The sequence below is a fragment of the Ornithorhynchus anatinus genome, chromosome 2, assembly GCF_004115215.2.
Source record: "Ornithorhynchus anatinus isolate Pmale09 chromosome 2, mOrnAna1.pri.v4, whole genome shotgun sequence".
NCBI classification, from domain to species: Eukaryota; Metazoa; Chordata; class Mammalia; order Monotremata; family Ornithorhynchidae; genus Ornithorhynchus; species Ornithorhynchus anatinus.
In genome coordinates this window covers 134,219,833-134,235,695 of record NC_041729.1, presented here as the reverse complement: position 1 = coordinate 134,235,695, position 15,863 = coordinate 134,219,833, and the positions used below count along the sequence as shown (strand labels likewise).

At 42.6% G+C, this 15,863-nt stretch overlaps 1 protein-coding gene across 12 annotated transcripts in view; it reads left to right on the top strand.

The window, feature by feature from the left end:
* MYCBP2 (MYC binding protein 2) overlaps positions 1 to 15,863 on the top strand; it is a 311,532-nt gene that overhangs the window by 124,850 nt on the left and 170,819 nt on the right. For all 12 annotated transcript variants that reach the window (XM_029055680.1, XM_029055702.1, XM_029055705.1 and 9 more), the window contains exons 15-17: positions 2,375 to 2,579; positions 5,998 to 6,143; positions 8,537 to 8,638. In XM_029055680.1, the coding sequence (XP_028911513.1) occupies positions 2,375 to 2,579; positions 5,998 to 6,143; positions 8,537 to 8,638 (453 nt within the window). The remainder of the gene's footprint in view (positions 1 to 2,374; positions 2,580 to 5,997; positions 6,144 to 8,536; positions 8,639 to 15,863) is intronic.

The window sequence follows — 15,863 nt, the reverse complement described above, 5'->3', positions numbered from 1 at the left end:
GCCCTAATCATGCAAGGGGTCAGTAAGTACACAAACTTCCAGAAATACATAAGCAAATATTCATAAGTATGCAAGACACACATTCTATTAGCACCCAGGCACTCTTGGGTCTGAGTATAATTCACTGTAGTCGCAGCCAATTAGGGGAATCTGGGAAGAGAACTAGGGAGGAAAAAGAGAGAGGAATCCATTTGTCCTGATTTGAAAGCTCTGGCCAGATTTCCCATGGTCCCCTCATTCTCCTAGATGCCTCCTTTCTCCCAGAGGATTTTGAGACATTTATTTTATAGTTCCTAGGAGGGAGGATTCCTGGAACATAGTACTTTGCTGTCCTTTTTGTTCTTTAAATCCTCATTTTGATTAGATGAAAATGGAATTTTGATTGGATGGAGACCTCTAGTTCTTTCATATAGGAGGGGTACATTTTTTCATCCTAGTATTCCATTCTAGGTGTAGGTGCTACTTTTTAGTTTCTAGGCATAATATTCTATTATTCAAGATAGTTGGGACCAAATAATTGACCCCGATTAAGCTGGAGAGGTGGAGATTCTCCTTGCCCCTCTTCCTCTCTTCCAGTTTACTCCCCTAAGATGATGGGGTAGAGTCCATTTACTTCTTTAAATGGTTTTATGGTTCTGGTTTCTGCTCACCACTCAGGTGAGGGAGAAGTGGGTGAGGGAGGAAGGTTGGACTGCTAGGGATAATTCTGTTTTTAGCCCAGTTGAGAATGCTGCTATGGCAGGAGTGCTTTCTTTACTGACTTCTGTAGCATTCACCATGATATATATAGGGAGGAGAGAACAATTGATAAAGCCCTCTCCTCCCCACTCCCTGCCCCCTACTTAGTGTGATGCTCCTAATGTAATAATAATAAATTGGTATTTGTTAAGTGCATACTATGTGCCAAGCGCTGGGGTAGATACAGGGTAATCAGGTTGTCCCATGGGAGGCTCACAGTCTTAATCCCCATTTTACAGATGAGGTAACGGAGGCACCGAGAAGTTAAGTGACTTGCCCAAAGTCACACAGCTGACAAGTGGCGGAGCCGAGATTAGACCTCTGACTCCTAAGCCCGTGCTCTTTCTACTGAGCCGCGCTGGCCCTAGAGGATAGATCACGGGTCCAGGAGTCAGAAGGACCTGGTTTCTAAACCCAGCCCCGCCACTTGTCTGCCGTATTACCTTAGGCAAGTCACTTCACTTCTCTGTGCCTCAGTCGTCTCATCTGTAAGATGGGGGTTAAGACTGTGAGCTCCTTGTGGGACATGGACTGGTTAGCTTGCATCTGTCCTAGCGCTTAGTATGGTGCCTGGCACATAGTAAACACTTAACAGATACCTCGAAATAAAAAAAAAAATAAAAGAACGCCCCTCCCAGAGCCATATTTATTTCCCTGATCATAGTAGTATATGAGGTGTAAGCGCGGTGATTAGCCAACTCCCTTGGTAGCTTGGCAAATCAATTGATGGTTCCTTTTTAAACACTACTCTCCCAAGCAGTTAATCATATTTATTAAGTGCTTATAATGTGCAGAGCTCTGTACTAAGCTCTTGGGAGAGTAGAATACAACAGAATTAGGTATTTTCCCTGTCCACGACGAGTTTACAGTCTAGATGTGGAGACAGACATTGATATCAATAAATAAGTAATTCATAGTATGTAATTTAAAGCTGTCACATAAATGCTTTGGGTTTCTTGGTGAGGCAAATATCAAATTTCCAAAGTCACAGATCTGAGTGCATAGATGATGCAGAAGGGAGAGTGAGCCGGAGAAAAGCTAGCTTAATGGGGAAAGCCTCATGGAGGAGATGTGACATTGGTAATGCTTGGAATGTTGAGAAAGTGGTGGTCTGGAATATATGGAGGGAAATAATAATTATGGTATTTTTTAAGTGTTTACTATATGCCCGGCACAGTACTAAGTGCTGGGTAGATACAGGCAAATTGGGTTGGACACAGTCCTTGTCCCACATGGGCCTCACACTCTCAGTCCCCACTTTGCAGATGAGGTAACTGAGGCATAGAGAAGTTGAGTGACTCGCCCAAGGTCACACTGTAGACAAGTGTTGGAGTTGCGTTTAGAACCCATTACCTTCTGACTCACAGGCCCATGCTCTAGCCACTAGGCCATGCTGCGTTCCAGCCTAGGGGAAGGACGTGGGAAAGGGATGGGCAGTGAGATAGATGAGATCGGGGCATCTTGAGTAAGCTGGCACTAGAGGAGCGGAGTGTGCCGGCTGGATTGTAGTAGGAGGTTAGTGAGGAGGTAGGGAGGGGCAAGCTGATTGAGGGCTTTAAAGCCAATAGTAAGGAGTTTCTGTGTCCCCAGAAGAGGAATAAATTATTTAGAGTTCTTGTTCTATTGTCCAAACTAGGTTTTGGAGTTGAAAACATGGCAACAGCAATGGATGAAGATCTAGAAGAAGAGCTGGATGAAAAAGATGAGAAATCTATGATGTGTCCACCTGGCATGCATAAATGGAAACTGGAGCAGTGCATGGTGTGTACGGTCTGTGGAGATTGCACCGGTTATGGAGCCAGCTGTGTTAGTAGCGGACGTCCGGAGAGAGTTCCTGGAGGGTAAGAAAAGAATCTCTAGTTGGAAAACCCGGTTGGATATGCTCAGGAGAGATGCTCTCTTGGACAAAAGAAGCATGGCCTAGTGGAAAGAGCATGGGCCCGGATGTCAGAGGACCTGGGTTCTAAGCTCTGCTCCACAATATGGCTGCTGTGAGACGTTGGGCAAGTCACTTCACTTTCATATGCCTCAGTTACCTCATCTGTAAAATGGGGATTGAGATTGTGAAGCCCCTTGTGGGACAGGGACTGTGTCCAAACTGTCGCAGATGTCACAACCTGTCAGGTTGTCATAACCGCCACTTGTCTGCTGTGTGACCTCAGACAAGTCACTTCGCTTTGGTGCCTCAGTTACCTCATATGTGAAATGGGGATTGCGACTGTAAACTCCATGTGGTACAGGGACTGTGTCCAACCTGATTACCATTTATCTACAGTAATAGCGCTTAGAACAGTGCTTAGAACAGGCCATATAGTAAGTGCTTAACAATTACCATAATTATTAATATTATTCTCTTCTGTGTGCCTCTGTTACCTCATCTGTAAAACTAGAATTTAGACTGTAGTCCCATGTGGGACATGGACCATATCCAACCCGATTAGCTTGTGTCTACCCCATGGCTTAGTTGAGAAGCAGCTTGGGCCTGGGAGTCAGAAGGTCATGAGTTCTAATTCCAGTGCCCCTTGCCTGCTGTGTGATCTTGGACAAGTCACTTCACTACTCTGGGCCTCATTTCCCCCATCTGTAAAATGAAGATTGAGACTGTGAGCCCCACATGGGATAGGACTGTGTTCAACCCAATTTCCTTGTATCCACCCCAGTGCTTAGTACAGTGTCTAGCACATAGTAAGTGCTTAAAAAATGCCATAATTATTATTTAGTGCCTGGCACACAGTCAGGGCTTAAGAAGTCTCATTAAAAGCAAACAAACCACACTTACAAACGAAAAGCCTCAACAATTTCAGTATCCTTTTGCTGAATTGTACATTCCAAGTGCTCTGCACACAGTAAGTACTCAATAAATATGATTGAATGAATGAATGCTTTTACTGACATTTTCAGCTAGTATTTTCTAAAAGTGAAAATTAAGGTCAGCCAGCTATCACCAGATTCTAATTTAATATATATATTTTTTTCAACGGTAATATGCAGCTTTGTTGTATTTTCTCATATTAGTGTTCTCGTTACTTATTGTCTGCTGACTCTCTACAATGTATTGTGATGTGATATATCCTGATTATATATATTATATAAGTGGATGTTCAAGAGAGTTGGCTGGCCAAAAGAGAGTTCAAGTGGTGCTATGTAAGCCGCTAGCCTCATGATCAATCCCTCTGGGCAGGTTCTCAATCCCAAATTCTTTGTGGTTAGTCTGAGACTTGTCTGTTGTTTAAGAGTCACATCATAGCAAATGAACTAGAAGAGAAGTTCACTGTGGGAATTGATCATCTCTACAAACTCTATCACCCTCTCCCTAGGCACTTAGTACAGTGACCTGCAGACAGCCAGCACTCAGTAAATTCCACTGATTGACTGGTGGTAGTCTATTGAGAGGCACTCAGTAAATCCTGATGATCGTAATAATAACTGTGATATTTGTGAAAAGCTTACTATGTGCCGGACACTGTACTAAACACTGGAGTGGTAGAAGTAAATTGGGTTAGACATGGTCCTGCATGGGGCTCCCAGTCTTCATCCCCATTTTACAGATGAGGGAACTGAGGCACAGAGAACTGAAGTGACTTGCCCAAGGCCACACAGGCAGGTGGCGGAGATGAGGTTATTATTATTATTATTATTGATAATGGTATTTAAGTCTTTACTATGTACCAGGGACTGTACTAAACTCTGGGGTGTTTACAAGCAAATCAGGTTGGACACGGTCCCTGTCCCACCTGGGGCTCATAATTTCAATCCGCACTTTACAGATGAGGTAACTGAGGCACAGAGAAGTGAAGTGACTTGCCCAAAGCCACACAGCAGGCAAGTGGCAAAGCCGGGATTAGAACCCATGACCGTCTGACTCCCAGGCCCGTGCTCTATCCACAACGCCATGCTGTTTCCCCTTATAACGATGGTGATCAATTCAGAGAAAACGCGACTGAGAGGTTTCAGAAGGGCATGGTCTTTGAAGGAACTACCGAGGAAGTAAATATTTACTTAGGAACTACATTGAGGAATGCCCAACAATCTATAGAAATGTGAAAAAATGCCCTTCAACTGAGAGATTCTCATGAAATATTTACCAGTAGAATTTTCATGTAATAAAATTAAGTTCATGGCAAAAACCAAGACTGCAACAGAATATAGTCAGTTTTCCTCGAACGTGGCAGTTACATTTCTGACAGATCCCAGAACATTCTTTTTGTTTGATTATTTGTTTGTTTCGAGTGCCATTCTCTGGGCACTCAAAAAGCATATGCCAAAGCCCCGGTGGCGGAGGAATCTGCAGACTGCGTAGCCATTTTCCCTCACAGGCCAGGCATTGCCAGGGAGAAGCCCCTTATCTGTCGGGCCATGCCTGCATTCCACCTCCCTCTCCTTCCCTCCCCACATTCCCACCGATAGGTGAAAATCTATCTTCACTACTTTTTGAGCCACATCCTCAAAAAGTATAAGGAATAATATAAGGAATTCCACGGCATCTTCCTCTTAGCATTATCAATTGCATTTATCGAGCCCTCACCCTCTGCAGAGGAGAGCTCACACTCTAAGTGTGGGAGCTCAAGCACATAGAAGATAATAATATAATGATAATAACTATGGTATTTGTTAAGCGTGTACTATGTGCCAGGTACTCTACTAAGCTCTGGGTGGAGCCAAGCAAATCAGGTTGGACACAGTCTCTGTCCCACACAGGGCTCACAGTCTTCACCCCCATTTTCAGATGAGGTAACTGAGGGACAATGAAGTGAAGTGGCTTGCCCAAGAAGGCCACACAGCAGACAAGTGACGGAGCTGGGATTAGAACCCATGACCTTCTCTGACTCCCAAGCCCGTTCATTCAGTTGTATTTATTGAGCACTTACTGTGTGCACAGTGCTTGGTTAAGTACACTACAACAGTACTACTGAGTTGGTAGACATGTTCCATGCCCTCAACAAGCTCATAGTCTAGAGGATTGTACTTTTGGGCCTTTTACTGTTATAATCTTTCATGCATTTACTTGGTAATTTTTTTCCCTTCGGTGTGTCTCTGCCCGCTTTTGCATTCCGAGTTAAAGTGGTCCATATATTTTCCCCAGAGCTATGCATAGTGCTTTGTTCATTTCAGTCCTTCAGGAAATGTTTAGGTGCTAGAATTGTTCCCATTTTAAAGTATACATATTTATATTTATGGATTTACCTACATTTTTGTTCTCAACACAGATTGCTGTTAAATTACCCTCTATATCCTTTTTTTCTTTTCTTTTTTTTTTAGGATCTGTGGCTGTGGCTCAGGGGAGTCTGGCTGTGCTGTGTGTGGGTGCTGCAAAGCCTGTGCAAGAGAGTTGGATGGCCAAGAAGCAAGGCAAAGAGGAATTCTTGATGCTGTGAAAGAGATGATTCCTTTAGATCTCCTTTTAGGTAGGGGTGGTTTGATTTGGTCTTCATTAAGCACGTACCGTATGCTGAGTAGTGGGTTAAGGGCTGGGGAAAATTCAGATTAAAGCAATTAGGGTGCAGTACTGGCCTTCGGGGGCTTGGAGTCGAAATGTGGGAGGGCAAGCATATAAAAAATGGAAAGGTTCATTCATTCTGTTGTATTTATTGAGTGCTTACTGTATGCAAAGGATTGTACTAAGCAGTTGGGAGAGTACAGTAGAGCAACAGACAGACACATTCCTTGCCCACAACGAGCTCACAGTCTAGAGGGGGAGACAGACATTAATGCACATAAATAAGTAAATTACAGATATACACACACGTGCTGTGGGGCTGGGAGGGAGGATGAATGACGGGAGCCAAGCCACGGTGACGCAGAAGGGAGTGGGAGAAGAAGAGAGGAGGGCTTAGTCAGGGAAGGCTTCTTGGAGGAGATGTGTTTTCAGTAAAGCTTCCTTCAATGAGGCTTTGAAGTGGGGGAGAGCGGTTATCTGTCTGATATCAAGAGGGAGAGCATTCCAGGTCAGAGATAGGATGTGGGCGAGAGGTCGGCGGCGAGATAGACGAGATGGAATTACAGTAAGAAAGTGAGCATTAGAGGAACCAAGTGTGCGGGATGGGTTGGGGTAGGAGAGTAGCGAGGTGAGGTAGGAGGGGGCAAGATGATTAAGCGTTTTAAAGTCAAGGTTGAGGAGTTTTTGTTTGATGTGGAGGTGGATGGGCAACCACTGGAGATCCTTGAGGAGTGGGGAAACCTAATCTGAACGTTTTTGAAAGAAAACGATCCAGACGGCATAAGGGAGTGTGGACTGGATGGGGGAGAGACAGGAGGTAGGGAGGTCAGCAGAGGGGCTGATACAGTAATCAAAGCGGGCTAGGATAAGTGCTTGCATTGATGTGGCAGCAGTTTGGATGGAGAGGAAGGGGTAGATGGGATTAAGGCCATTTTACCGATGAGGGAACTGAGGCACGGAAAAGTGAAATGACTTGCCCAAAGTCACACAGATGACACGTGGTGGAGCCAGGATTAGAACCCAGCTCCTGACTCCTAGGCCTGTGCTCTATCCACTAGGCCACACTGCCTCTCGTGGGAAGGGAACGTATCTACCAACTCTGTTACATTGTACTCTCCCAAGTGCTTATGGCTTAGTGGATAGAGCATGCACCTGGGTTCTAATACCGCCTTTTCCTCTTGTCTGCTGTGTGACCTTGGGTAAGTCACTTCACTTTTCTGGGCCTCAGTTGCCTCATCTGTAAAATGGGAATTAAGAGTGTGAGCCCCATATGGGACAGGGTTTTGTCCAACCTGCTTAGCTTGTACTTACCCCAGTTCTTACAACAGGTCTAGGCACAAAGTGAGCTCTTAACAAGTACCATAATCATTATTATTATAGTGCTGTGCACATAGTAAGCACTTAATAAATACAACTGATTGAACGATTGATTGGGAAATGAGTTCATGAAGGAGCTGCCCCCCTGTCAGACCACAGTCCTTTGCTCAGCCTTCCCAGCTCTCCAGTAGTTCTGTTACTGGGAAGACAGGTTCTGCTGCCTCAGTTTCTCCTGCAGGGACTGGGTTGGTGGGTTGGTTGGAGAGGAGGCACTGCCGGATTTATTTTTTTATTGTATTTGTAAAATGCCAGGCACCTCCTAAGCCCTGGGGTAGATACAAGCTAATCAGGTTGGCTTAAGCCCATGTCCCACATGCTGCTCACTGACATAATTCCACTTTCCCAATGAAGTAACTGAGGTCCAGAGAATTATTATGATTATTATTATGGTATTTGGTAAGCACTACCTAGGTGCCAAGCACTGTTCTAAACACTGGGGTAGTTACAAGGTAAGCAAGTTGTCTCATGCGGGGCTCACAGTCTTAATCCCCATTTTACAGATGAGGTAACTGAGGCCTAGAGAAATTAAGTGGCTTGCCCAAGGTCATACAGCAGACAGGTGGCAAAGGCGGGATTAGAACCCACGTCCTCTGACTCCAAAACCTGTGGTTTTTCTACAAAGCCATGCTGCTTCTTGAAGGGACTTGCTCAAGGTCACCCAGCAGACAGATGGTGAAACCGGGATTACATACAAGATGGGGTTTTGTTTTTGTTTTTATTATCTTCATTCTACTAAAAATTTTACTAATTCATTTTACAAGTGTATTTGTTTTTTAAGAGGAAAATCAACTTATGGTTAAAATGAACAACACTCGTGGAATCAGGGAAACCCAAAATTATGCATGACACATAATCCAAATCATGCTGCTTTCTTCCATTCTCCAAAACCTACTTCTCTCAAAAAAAAAAAAAAGTCTTCAGATAGCAGTAGGTAGATTTTAATCATTTGGTTATAAACATTATATTATTTGAATTACCTACCAGCTGTCCCCGTCCCTGGAGTTAACATTGAAGAACACCTTCAATTGCGACAAGAAGAAAAACGTCAGCGGGTCAACAGGCGGCATAGATTGGAGGAAGGGAGAGGTAAGATTTTACTAAAACGGAAGTCCATTTGACTTCCATCCTCTCAAATATGTTCAGGTTATTGAAAATTGGACAAGATCTGATGTGTTAGACAAATGGCACTATTAGAAAGTGGGTAGCAAATATATGGTTAAAATAGCAGGGAAAATTCTTTGGGGTCTTTTGACTTGAGTGACAAAAAGATCTATTAGAGCATTTGAGATAGAAGGCATCTTCTAAAATAAAGATGATGATGCGGATGGTGGTATTTGTGAAGCAGCTACTATGCGTCAAGCCTTGTGCCGGGGTGGATACATGCTAACCAGGTTGGACACAGTCTGTATCCCACATGGGGCTCACAGTTTTCCATTGCCATTTTCCAGGTGAGGTAGCTGAGGCTCAGAGAAGTGAAATGACTTGTCCAAGGTCACACAGCAGACAAGTGGCAGAGTCGGAATTAGAATGATAATAATTATGGTATTTAAGTGCTTACTATGTGCTAAGTAGTCTTCTAAGCGCTGTGGTAGATACAGGTTCATCAGGTTGTCCCACGTGGGGCTCATAACTTTTTCCCCATTTTACAGATGAGGTAGCTGAGGCACAGAGAAGTGAAATGACTTGCTCAAGGTCACAGAGCAAACAAGTGGCAGAGGGGGGATTAGAACCCATGCCCTCTGACTCCCAAGCCTGGGCTCTTTCCACTAAGCCATGCTCCTTCTGTCTCCCAGGCCCAGGCTCTGTCCACTGAGCTGTACTGCTCCTTGTGGGGGGCAAGCTACTTCTTCCTCAAAGTTTGGGCTGCTAGCAGGTCCCATCTGGCTTAGCCCTTTCCTCTGTAGGGGGAGAGGGCAAGAGGGCAGGCGATTCCTCAGAAACACAACCCTAAGCAGATCCCTGTCCGACGCTTACCTTTCACATTACTCCGCCATTTTCATCGTTCACTTTTGTAACACATCCCAGTTCTCTCCTCCACACCCCTGAACCAGCCACCTGAGGTGAGAATGGTTTTTTAATTCCCTAACTTTCTAGGGAATAACATTCTAGCTCAGGTCTAGCCCCATACTGCCCTTAACCCTCCGGGCACTGGAAGATGGAAGAAAGGGCCAAGAAGTTTGGGAATTTTGTGTGAAGAGCTGACTTCTGTATTTTCTTCCCTCATTTTAAACTGACTTTCCCCTTCCTAAAAAGCTAGCCTCTAATCAAACTTGGGCTTAATTTACTGGAAAGGTCAGTCTGGAGTCAAGGTATTGAGTGAATTACCAATATTACTCTTCCCCAGCAGTGTCCCTTTTGAAGCCCGTCTCATGTTAGACTGTAAATTTGGGTTTTATTCTCTAAAGAACATCTTCACTCGCAGCCTGGTAATTCACTATAATTTTCCAAAAGTGACAGTTTCCTCTGAAGAAATATACAAAAATACCCACTAATTGCTTACATTACCTATCATAATAAATCTTTTCCTGATTATTATTTTTCTTTCCTCCTATACAATGTTAAATACGTTTTCAAGACATAGAAAGACTTTTCAGAGATGACAGTTAAAAACCAAGCAGAACAATGTATCGGTCAACCATCTTGTGGAGAACTAATGCTAAAGTTTAGACACTCTTGTCTGCGATAACTAGTTACATTTTTATGCTTCATGATAAAGAATGTATTTCAATAATTTAATGGAAACACTCCCTTTTTCTCATTTTCTGAACTACAAGTGCTGTTAATATTTATAGGGAAAAATGTAGCTTGTCCTGGGATGTTATTTTGAACTTCATTAATAAATTTTCTACCAAATAGATTTATCCTCATGAAGGTTTTAATTTGCCTTTTCATTTTTATATTATCAAAAAATTATCTTGAGTACTCAAGGGGCACAGTCCGTTTTCATTAATGTAACTTTACCTCCTGTTTCTCTTTCCTGTTGACTTTTAGTGATGAATTGATTAAAAAGTTCAGATTTGTGCCCCTTTTTGATGATTGCTTTTGGGTAAATATATTTTAGGGAAATAATTTTTTTATGCAACAGGAGTGAAAGCAAGTCTAGAGAAGCTAACCTTATACCATTAAAAACATTCAAATTGTGTCACAAATCTGATAACTTATGTTTTTATTTTAACCATCATATTGGCTCTACCAGGTGGTGAAGCAGCGTGGCTCAGTGGAAAGAGCACAAGACTTGGGAGTCAGAGGTCATGGGTACTAATCCCTGCTCTGCCGCTTGTCAGCTGTGTGACTTCGGACAAGTCACTTAACTTCTCCATGCCTGTTACTTCATCTGTAAAATAGTGATTAAGACTGTGAGCCCCACGTGGGACAACCTGATCACGTTGTAGCCTCCCAGCGCTTAGAATAGTGCTTTGCACTTAGTAAGCACTTAACAAATGCCATCATCATTATTATTACAGGAACCTTAAAGCTCATCATTTCTTTGGAAACATTTTTGTATTCTAATGTTAAAAATTTGTATTCCATAGAAATGTTCTCAAAAAATTCCATTGTTCCACCTGGGGCAAATAGGGATATGTTTCAGTATTTTAGTTTGTTTTTAATCTCTGTCAAGTCACCCTATTGCATAGTTCTCTACAAAACTAGAACCCTTATGAGAAGCAGTGTGGCTTAGTGGAAAGAGCACAGGTTTGGGAATCAGAGGATGTGGGTTCTAATCCCAGTTCCGCCACTTGTTTGCTATGTGAACTTGGGCAAGCCACTTCACTGCTCTGTGCCTCAGTTACCTCATCTGTAAAATGGGGATTAAGACTCTGAGCCCCACATGAGACAACCTGATTACCTTGTATCTACCCCAGTGCTTAGAATAGTGCTTGGCACATAATAAGCGCTTAACAAATACCATCATTATTGTTATTATGCTTATGTATTTATACCATTTTATCTTTCCTTTTCTCCTTTAAGGATGAGGAAGTAGTCTTTTTTTAATGAGTCATTTTCAAAAAGAAAGCTGTAAAGGGTTTTTAATGACAGTATAAATGCTTCAGACTTAGACTTTCCCTGCTAGTTTTTCATTTTTCATTTGTGGAGCACAAACTTGCCACTGATTCTTCTAGTCAGTTAATTTTGGTACTTTTAATGGATAGCCCCAGAGCTCAGTTCCAGAAAAGAACATTGTACATATTCACCTATTGAATATGCCTCAGGTGATACTTTATATCCAATGGGTGAATGAGTGAGCGGAAACCAAAAACTGGCCCATGTTCTTTGTATCTGCTTATCCTTTTCCACTTTCCAGAGCATTCTCCTCGTCTTATTGAAACACTTCATTTTTCCACTTTGACAACCTTCTCCGTTAGTTGTAGCTATTTTTGAGCTATCTATAGTAAGGTGGCACAACTTCATGTATTTATTACGAGTGTTAAAGTGTACTAAAGTTATGATCATCCATTCTTACCATATACCCTCCATCTTGTTATGACCTCAGTGTCTGAGGCCTGACCTTTACTCATATTTAAGCTTGTCTGAATTGAGATTTCTATGGTTAGTCTATAATGCTGAGGTGATTTTTTGTGTGTGTGTAAGGCCTGCCGACCAGCTGCTTCTTTTCATCATGAGTGTCTCCAAGATAACTTCATCTGCATATGAAATTCCCAAGGAATTATTATTATACTGGAGTTGTTTGTGGACTTCCCGAACCAATGGAGAAGTCCTGCCATTTGACCTGGAGGGTGCTGTGTTCTGAACCCCCAAATTAGTGGGTAGCAGCTTGTGAACACTATCATGGCTGCCGGCAGAGTCATCACTAGTGAGGATGTTCAGAGTCACAAAGAAGCAGCGTGGCCTAGTGGAAATACCAGGGCTGGGAGGCAGAGGACCTAGGTTCTAATCCCGGCTCTCTCACTTGACTGCTGTGTGACTTTGGGCAAGTCACTTCACTTCTCTGGGCCTCAGTTACCTCATCTCGAAAATGAGGATTTAATACTCCTCCCTTCCATTTAGAATGTGAGCCTCATGTGGCCCAGGGACTATGTCCAACCTGATTATCCTCTACCCCAATGCGTAGTACAGTGCCTCACGCATAATAAGCACTCAACAAGTTAATTAAAAAGTATAATGTTGGCATCAGCTAGCAGTGAGGAGAAGGAAGTCAGAGCAGGTGAGCCTTTCTTCTCCATAGTTGAGGGGGCTCAGAGAACTGGCCAGTTGACTTGGAAGAGGACAAGGAAGTTCATTAATTGTCAATCAGTAGAATTTATTAGGGAAACAGCATGGCTAACTGGATGGAGCATGGGCCTAGGAATCAGAAGGACCTGGTTTCTAATCCCGGCTCCACCACTTGTTTGCTGTATAACCTTAGGCAAGCCACTTCACTTCTCTGTGCCTTAGTTACCTCATTTATAAAATGGAGATTGAAACTGTGAGCTCTGCATGGGACAAGGCCTGTGTCCAACCCGATTTGCTTGTATCCACTCCAGCACTTAGTATGGTGTGTGGCACATAGTAAGAATTTACCAAATACCACAGTTGTTATTATCATCATTAAGTATAGTAATTTCATAGCAAGTGCTTAGTTACCATTAATGATGATTGTAATAGTATTTAAGCACTTACTACGTGCCAAGCCCTAGGATAGATATGATATAATCTGACTGGATACAGTCCCTATCCCAAATGCGGTTCATAATCTGAGGGAGGGAAAACAAATTTAACAGATGAAGAAACTGAGGCACGGAGCAGTTAAGTGAATTGCCTAAGGTCACATTGGAGCCAAGAGACAGAGGCACTTAAATGAGATTAGAACCCAGGCCCTGTCACTTCCAGGTCTCTGCTGTTTCTGCTAGCTTGTTGTGGGCAGGGAATGTGTCTATTATATAGTACTCTCCCAAGTGCTTTGCACACCGTAAGGATTCAGTAAATATGATTGAATGAATGAAAAGGCCATTACTGTGACAGACATTACACTCATAGTAAACTCTTCCCGAAGTGAAGGAACTCTGTGGAGGAAAAGAAACAAATCTTTTTGCCAAATTCATGTTTGTAAGTCAATCATGACTGTGTGGAGAAGAGTAGATTATGTGCAACCGTAATGCATCTTTGCTTTCAATTCCACTGTTGATTGGAAATGGATGTGATCGTGTGCTCTTGAAGCTCACTCCTCTTTTCCATATTTTTGTACAGTAATCTCAGATGAATTGGTGAATTTTTCCAGGCAGCCGGGGAAAACAAGCTCCTGATATGTGAAGGGTTTCTGCCTCCCTGAAGTTTGGGAAAATAGGAGGACTCTCAAAAACTACATTTGCATCCTGAAAAGTCAGGGACCCTAGCACAGTTTACCTTCTCAAGGTTTTTTTCTTTTTTATAAATAGGATATTTATTAAGCCCTTACTTTGTGCCAGACACCTTATAAGCACTGGGTTAGATACAAGCTAATCGGGTTGGACACAGTCCTTGTCCCCACATTGGGCTCAAAGTCTTAATCCCCATTTTACAGATGAAGGAACTGAGGCCCAGAGAAGGGAAGTGCTTTGCCCAAGGTCACACAGCAGACAAGTGGCGGAGCCAGGGCTAGAACCCCGGTCCTTTTGACTCTCAGACCCGTGCTCTATCCATTAGGCCAAGCTGATGCCCAGAAATGATATACTTCTGTCCCTCCTGGACTAGAGAACCTGGCAAACTGAGTCCAAGCCTTTGGCCACTTAGACAAAGACAGAGAAAGCATGGGACTGACCTCTGTGTGTTTCTCTGGCGCCAGCTATAATTCTTTAGGATTAGAATTCAGAGACACTGTGAGAGTTGGCAGTGTAATGGAAAAATCTCACACTTGAAAGCAGAAAGTAAGCAGGAGTGTGCCGAAGTAATTCCCATGTTACGCCTTTTCACTCCTCCTTTTGCAGATTCATTCATTCAGTCGTATTAATTGAGCACTTACTGTGTGCTGTGCACTGTACTAAGCACTTGGAAAGTACAGTTTAGCAATAAAGAGAGACAATCCCTGCCCACATTGGTCTTTCAGTCTGGAAGATGGAGGAGATTGTTAAAAGTACCTGTTAATCTATAGGGTATCCCAAAAGATGTAAGTCATGGTCAACTGACTCTAAATCCTTATCATTTTTGTACATAAACTAGGCCTGGAAATTAAATTGCAGGGGGAATTAGTTAGAAATCAGCTTTGTCACACTGGGTGTGTTACCAATTCAAGGGCGATGGTGAAATTTGAAGCGCCTCATCATTTAAAGATTAAAAAAAAAATGCCAGTGGTTCACTGTAAATCTGTGTTCCTGGCTGGAATTCCTACTGCAAATTCGTACCTGACTGTTTACCTGGTTAGAGTGAATCAGTGGAAAAAAAACCTTAATTGAGAGGAAAACAAGATCTCCATGATAGAAAGTCTGGAGAGCGATTTCAGTTTTTAAAATGTCTGTCAGTGGTTGTCATCAAGGCCAGAGATTCAGTAAGGAAAATGCAAGGTAAAGTGGTGGAAAATGTAAAGACAGCTTATTTATAGAGGATTTAGAAAGGGAGAAAGAAATAGATATGGACATAAGACTAAAAGTTGAAACACCTGAAGAAAAAACTTTGGTACTGGAATGTACCAGAAAGCTAAAGAAAAGAGAAAGAGCGAGACAAATGCCAAAACCATAAAGAAATCTTGCTAAAGGACAGAGTCAGTAATGCAGTAGATGATGTTAGTGACAAGAAAGCTGGAATGATAAAGAGGAAGATGAAAAACGAATTAGATATGAAGGATAAAAAATGAACCCTTGCAGTGAACTAAGAGCGAAGGAAATTGTCTGATAGCAACTATAAGAAGCAGAGATTTTGGAGGAGGGAAGCAAGGAGTTGGGCTTGATAAATGTCAAGACAGTAAACATTTTTACTAAGAAAGCAGAGGAGGTGAGAGAAGCCTCAGAACTGTGCAGCTCTTAATGCCCTTAATGAAGGAACTGACTGGCCACTGAAATTTTCCTTCTTAGATGTAGGGGTGACATTTTAAATGAGTTTTAAAATGTACCATTGTATATTAATTTTTTCCCCAGGTTGTCCTTCTCTCTGGAAGCAAAGAGTTAGTAAAATAAACAGAAAGACAAATAATCAATAATCCCCCCTCCATATTAGTTATAATGGAGTTAGTGGTCAAGTAACCATTGACAAAACTGATTCTGTTGAAGAAAATCAGTTAAGAATTTGTGGGTACTGGGAAGTTTAGAATAAAGTATAGATTCCTAGATCTTTCTTTCAAACAATTATGGGGCCATTAGGCCATCCATTAGGAACCACAACTTTTCCTACGGTCCTGGATTCG